Raw genomic sequence first — 7,290 nt, 5'->3', positions numbered from 1 at the left:
CTGACATGAACCCCATCGAAAACCTCTGGGCCATACTCGACTGGCAAGTCAAGAAACAACTAAAAAACAACAACTTCGAAGTGCGATCTACTTCAAGTTTGAAGCAAGAGTGGGAGAAAATCCCACAATCTAAAATTGACCAGATGATTCTCACGATGCCCAAAGGATCAATGAACTCCATGAAGCGAAAGGAAGAGCTACTAGATATTAATTAAATTATAACTATATCAATTCATGTGAATATGACTGAAAATTTTAATTTTTTCTGACAAGGTGGTGTCTATTTACTTGTGACCACGCTGTGTAAGTGGCTATTGTTCGGGACGAACAATACTAAGGAAGGGGCAGTGTTACGAAAGTGGAAGTCACGTGACGCTGGTAACACGTAATGAGTTCTATAAAGATCGGGGAACATCACGAATATTCCAGTATATGCTAGGCGCCCTCTATTCTTGTATATAAGTGCGCCAGACAATGCATCGGAATAGAATAGCAGACAGAGATATTGAAGATATAGACGGACAACTGAGTCAAGCGCGGTAGTAAGTAAAGTGCATGAATCGTTCGTTGTAAATTATAACGTGTGTTGAAGTTAAAATGACTGTGGAAATTAAGTGTATTGCAACGTTGAATTGATAAAGAATAAACTAGTTTTATTTAAAAAAGGACTTGTATCGCTGAAGTTCTTCGGAAAGAATTTTTACGAGTAATTAACAAACGACCAGAGACGCAACAGAACTATTTTTTCACTAGAAGCTCTAAATTTACCTTTTTCGAAAATAGTGTATTCTTTGCATTTCAGGTGTTAGGATATATATATATATATATATTTTTTTTTGTTAATGTTGAAAAATAATTTATTATCATTATACTTTATTAAAAACATAGAAAAACCATATCAGTTCGTCATTTATATAATTCATTCATCGAAATATGTTGATCAATAAATAATAAAACTGTAAAAAGTATATTATGCAACTTGTCATTTGGGATCTTTCGACGACTGTCAACAGATGACGCGTCGTACGTAATATGATGTGCTGTAACTACTTGCGGGTACGAAACTTCAGTTGAATGCTTGATAAACTGACGACGGAGGTGCTGTTTGTTGAATCAGTGAGTTTAGCTATCTTAAGTTCCAAATATCAAGAAGTGAATCTGTTACAGTTTTGGGTTGTATTAGATAGCTTATAAGATTCAAACAATCTGCTCGAAAATACAAAACCATACTTACAGCTAAGAGTCTGGTATATACTTTTCTATTATACAACGATCCAAATGAATGCTATTACTACTACTAGACAAGACAACGAGGGACCGTTTTTCCTATTTGTGTGGTTTCAAGCAATCATTAATTTCTTTCGACTAATTTTTAACACCAGTGGACGAGATTTAAGGTGAGTTTTATATCTTTACATAGAAAAACATTAATAGAAAGCTGTTCATCGTTATACTAAATCTTTTTCATTAACCCAAGTAGTCTGTTTACAATTAAAGTAGTCGGGCTTGAGAAATGTGATTTAATACCGCGCTTTTGTTGAGTTACGATAAAACGAAAACGAACTCGCTATTTATGGCTTAGTATATGAAACATTATTGATTAAGCATAAATATGCAGGATTTCACAACTAATATTCATTAGAAAGTATAGAATATTTCACGATATTTTCGACTTGTTGTATCTGCATGGCTGTATGAGTAATAATTTAAATCGAAAGTTTTAATTTTTCACGCTTGTAAGTTGTAGTTAGAATGAACTCAGACCAGTTCTCTCAACATTTATAATATATACTTCCACAAAAAATAAAGAACCATTTCAGTCAGTTATTAACATTTTTGAAAAGTCTAGTATATTATAATTTCATTATGGTAGTATCCCAATTCAAAAATTTATTTCATTCAGGAAAAGTAAGTAAACTTTCAAAGTTATCTTTGTTCCTCGTTGGAAGTTATGTATTTCCAACATTCATGGTCTATTTGAAGCATAAAATATTCGCCTTTATCATTTACATAGTCACAAATGTATAACACATTTAAATTTTATAGGTTAAAAGTGCACCAGTGTAAATCTGTTTGTAATATTTAACTAAAAGAGAAAAGAAAATATTAGGCTTATGTATAAACTTAGAATAAAAGCTTGTTGAACAAAGTAAATAACATGTGATTGATAATTGCAACGTATATAAATCATGTTCATTTATAAAAACATTTTTCGAAAATATTTACGTGTTAATTAATCGAGTTATCGAAATATACTCAGTCATACTGTCTAAAAAGTTCATTATTTTAGGAGTAAAAGGATTGGAACACCCTCTATTAAAGAGTCAAAGCGGGAAATATCAGTCGTTTTCATATTTACAGTGGGAAATGGTGATTGGTTTGAAACCTACATTAATTTTACAAGCAGTTTTGAAACCCAGTAAAAGTAAGACATGTTTGAATTCGAAAACGTGATTCGACTTAAGGCTACGGTAGCTGTTAATGACACTTTGCTCATTTAAAACACGAAATCAAAACTTTATAACATTTAAAACATATGATCCCTTTACTGTTCTAATTAAAGTTGGTGGTTTTTATGATTAACACAAAACTTTGAAATGACAGAGTAAAACTAAAAACAACAACAAAAAAAAAAACGCTTTGGTAACCAATTATGCCTTCAAGTGATATGTCCTGAATTCAGATGGCAGATTCTATTTTAATTTAGCTCCTATGATCAAGGTATCCGTCTCAATATAACGCTTTAAGTAAATTGAATTGTAAAAGCATAAGGAAAACCGTATTGACCGTCCTTTTGGATCCTTCATTTGACGCAGAAGGAGATCAATATTTATTTTACCGGACAAGAATCAATGAAAATTCTTTTGTTTTAACGAATTGTTACGAAAACAATATTGTAATGTTTTGAGCACTTTTAAACAATCATTTTGTTGTAGTTTCCTTTCAAACTAACCCTAATCACGTTTGACGTAGAACATCGAATACAGTACATATACACATCCGCACATGCGCACACACACGCACACATCGCACATAGTTCAGCTTTGTACGAGGTTATTAACCGCATTGTTATATTTAGCGAGAAAAGCACGGTAATGTTTGGAACCACTTCATTGCCCATTTAGGTCTACATAAATATAAGATTTATAAAGTGAGCTTCAGTTTAACTAATCATGTTGAACGGAAATGTGAATTAACCGGTTGCGGTTTTAAGTGTACAGTTTAACTGAAGGTTTAACTTGATCTGGAAGATTTCTAGTCTAATAAAAAAAAAATTAAAAAGACTCAAATGAACTATGTTTCCAGAAACCTGCCATTCATATCCTAGTAAATGTTGAAGAAAACCTCTGACCATCATAACTGTATCAATTTTTAATCGCCTGCCAAATCTTATCAAGTGTATATAGTATTTTATTTACCAACATATATAAATACAATAGCAAAAATATTTTAAGACGACAAGTTTCATTTTCAAAATTTCCCTCAGTGGCGCAGTGGTAAGTCTCTGGAATTATGACGCTAAAAGTCGGGTTTCGATACCCGTGGTGGTCACAACACAAATAGTCCATTATGTTGCTCTGCGCTTGACAACAACAACTTTTTCCAAATAAATGCATAGACTTAAGCATAAAGATGCTGCTGTAAAATAACGTACTTTTTAGCTTCTAGTGTTTTTATAGGTAATGAAAAACAGAAGAAATGCTAATTTTCAAATTAGTGTAATGTTTTTAAAATTGTACGTTTGATTAGGAGTTAAGAAAGTAATAATACAATAGTACGATTAGCGTAATCAGTTTGTAACACAGTGTATTCTAATATGATCCCTTTGATTCCCAACTCTTGGTGAGAAAGTCCACATGATAGTTATGATGTCTTTGAGTTCTAGCACTTGGTGAGCGAGGAGACGTGGTAGTTTTGTTCCTCTCTTCAGTTCGAGCATGTGGTGAGAGAGGAGACGTGGTAGTTTTGTTCCTCTCTTCAGTTCCAGCACGTGGTGAGAGAGGAGACGTGGTAGTTTTGTTCCTCTCTTCAGTTACAGCACGTGGTGAGAGAGGAGACGGTGTAGTTTTGTTCCTCTCTTCAGTTCCAGCATGTGGTGAGAGAGGAGACGGTGTAGTTTTGTTCCTCTCTTCAGTTACAGCACGTGGTGAGAGAGGAGACGGTGTAGTTTTGTTCCTCTCTTCAGTTACAGCACGTGGTGACAGAGGAGAGGGTGTAGTTTTGTTCCTCTCTTCAGTTCCGGCACGTGGTGAGCGAGGAGACGAGGTAGTTTTGTTCCTCTCTCAGTTCCAGCACCTGGTGACAGAGGAGACCTGGTAGTTTTGTTCCTCCTTGAGTCCTAACATTTGGTGGGAGAGGAGACATGGCAGTTCTGCTCCTTTCTGAGTCCCGAAACTTAGTGGGAAACTATACGTAGCAGTTCTGGTTTTTCTGAATCTCAACACTTAAAAGGAAAGAAGACGTAGGTATTCTATTTGTTTTTTAGTCTCAACACTTAAAAGGAAAGAAGACGTAGGTATTCTATTTGTTTTTTAGTCTCAACACTTAAAAGGAAAGCAGACGTGGATATTCTGTTGTTTTTTGAGTCTCATCACTAATGGGAGAGGAGACGTGGCTATTCTGTTGTTTTATGAGTCTCAACACTAATGGGAGAGCAGACGTGGCTATTCTGTTGTTTTTTGAGTCTCAACACTTAAAAGGAAAGCAGACGTGACTATTCTGTTGGTTTTTTGAGTCTCAACACTTAAAAGGAAAGCAGACGTGGCTATTCTGTGGTTTTTTTGAGTCTCAACACTTAAAAGGAAAGCAGACGTGGCTATTCTGTTGGTTTTTGAGTCTCAACACTAATGGGAGACGTACCTTTCTGATGCCTCATAACTCTCACTAATGCGAGCAAAACATCTTCAAAAGTGATAGTTATTTAGAAAACAAAGATACGACTACTGATAGTATAGTATATGTCAGCACGGTTTTGGCTAAATACTATTTTTTATCAAAGGGGTTAAGTCAACTTTAAGTCAAAAGAGAATCGCACTGTAGCTGAAACTGCAAGTAGAATGAACGTCTTTCTCATGGTGATAGTGTCAAAAGTAAAAATATCGCTTTGCGATATCTTCTTTAGGTTTAAATACATCTTTCTATTTACCTATATATGTACATTCAATTGATTATTACAGTATATATATGTACATCTTACTTTCGAGTTGAGATAAGAAGGAGACTTAAGAAAATATAAACACGGTGAAAAACAATATTTATTCAGTACTTAAAACAACAATCAAAATAACGAGTCTACTGACGGAAGAACTTCGAGAATGGAAGAACATAGCATTATATACACATTTCTGTAATGCCATTCCTGGAAGTCCACTTGAGCTACGCAGGTCGTTTCCAACAACAAAGTAAATGAGATATAAATCCTGACCCACCAGTGAAAAAAATATCATTCTCCGCCTTTACATGCTATATATATTTATTTTACAGCAATTTTCCTAAGAGACAGTACACATGACACTATAGGGAAATGAAATGACCTAGAAAAATAGATAATTAAAGCAAAAGAAATTTAACCATATTCCTCAACTAATATTTTATTGTTAGAACTACACAAATGACTAGAAATATGTACGTGTGAAAAATGATTATATTTTTGATGCAAAACGTTCACTTTATTAACTAAATAAAACAAGAAATGCTGAATATGCGTTTGCATACAACATTTTAACATATAAATGATTGTATGATTTATAGACAATTTGTTGTTTAAATAAACAAAATTATTTTTCTGTTTCATCGTGTTTTGTTGTAGTTTGATATTCGTATAACGCACTCCATGATTTGGTTATATTATTATACTTTTATTAGTTTAATTTACAATCTACGTAGTCCTGAAAAGGGCTTTTTTTTCGTGTTAGCCAAAGGCATTCAAGCTCCAGATATTTATCCTATGCATCATGTTCACATCCATAACACAACTTTAACTTAATTATTACATTCTATAGAAAACGTTCTTTTAGATCCAACTCAATATAGTCACATTGATATTATACTTTGTTAAACAGTTTTCTAAAGGTCAGTAGATCGTCATCTTCCATAACAGTTTAATTAAAGTCCATATTCCAAGGACTCTGGACAAGTTGCTTCACGTTTGTTGGATTATGTATAATTTACCTCCTGGCTTACATACATGACTATATGGACTATATGTACGGATGACCAAGGTACTCAATAAGCTTAATACCAATATGCACGCTAAAAAATCGACAATGACAAATGGTTTTACTTTAAAAAATGATTGACATTCACTTTCAGTTGTTTCTCTACCCAACAAGGCAATAAACCATCGATAAGACGCCAGACCAGAAAGTGACCAACCAACCTAATTGTTAATATTTCTTCTTTTTATTTCAGTCGAGATAACTCTACAACTATTTTATCACTAACGTCAGTTTGAACCTAAGTCCACTCTGTGTGTTTCTGGGCAGTGCACGATGTTATTGCTTAGTCATAATAACCAGTAGTAATTTAAAAAATCACAATTCTGGTGTAAACGATGTTATAATTACCCCTTGAAGTTATCTTTTTATAGAAATCTTGTGTTCCTTTAAAAAACTTAAGTACAGGGTGAAACAGGAATTACCAGCCAATAATAGACGAACGTTAGATGACTTTAACATATAGATTACTCAATGCTTTGTACACTGTATAATTGGTGACTTTAGGCGAAGTGAAGGAGTAAAAAAGATCGATACACATATTAAATTCTGTTGCAAATTCACAGAATACTAACTCTCAATCAGGGGTGAAAACATCACAAAACAAGTAATAAAAACATTTTGTAAATGTAAAATGATATAGGGATGGCAGTACGAAAAGAAAAATGCAAACAAGCATATATGGATGATATAGATCATGCCGACATAATTTTCAGTATTAAAATTTAATGTTACACTGTAAAATGTAGCGAGTACAAAATGGTTTCAAGGTTAGTCAACCTCGTAGCGAGAGTCTGTAATAATCAAAACATGTTTTGACTTAATTAGGTTTATTTTGTACGTATTCCTTGGCTCTTAAAAACACTACATTGTTGCCTATCTTGACATGACCATGATATTATGATAAACAAGCTGCATACCAACAGTTAGGAATATATAACTTCCATCAATAATAATAATAAAATCACGTATGCATATCATGATTATTATAGACTCTCCCTACGGGGTTGACTAACCTCGTGTTACGACAGCGGAAGTTACTTGATGCTGGGAGCATGCGCGCTGGAGTTTCTGG

General features: G+C 33.7%; 1 protein-coding gene across 2 annotated transcripts in view; it reads left to right on the top strand.

Moving 5' to 3' along the window:
* Positions 1 to 1,068: 1,068 nt before the first annotated feature.
* The window catches only part of LOC106457609 (long-chain fatty acid transport protein 4-like), a 48,022-nt gene continuing 41,800 nt past the window's right edge, over positions 1,069 to 7,290 (top strand). For both annotated transcript variants that reach the window (XM_022383605.1, XM_022383604.1), the window contains exon 1: positions 1,069 to 1,397. In XM_022383605.1, coding sequence (XP_022239313.1) covers positions 1,279 to 1,397 — 119 coding nt within the window. In that variant the 5' untranslated portion in view covers positions 1,069 to 1,278. The remainder of the gene's footprint in view (positions 1,398 to 7,290) is intronic.

This window comes from Limulus polyphemus, unplaced genomic scaffold (genome assembly GCF_000517525.1).
Source record: "Limulus polyphemus unplaced genomic scaffold, Limulus_polyphemus-2.1.2 Scaffold351, whole genome shotgun sequence".
Lineage (NCBI taxonomy): Eukaryota > Metazoa > Arthropoda > Merostomata > Xiphosura > Limulidae > Limulus > Limulus polyphemus.
This window is presented reverse-complemented; position numbering and strand designations above follow the sequence as displayed.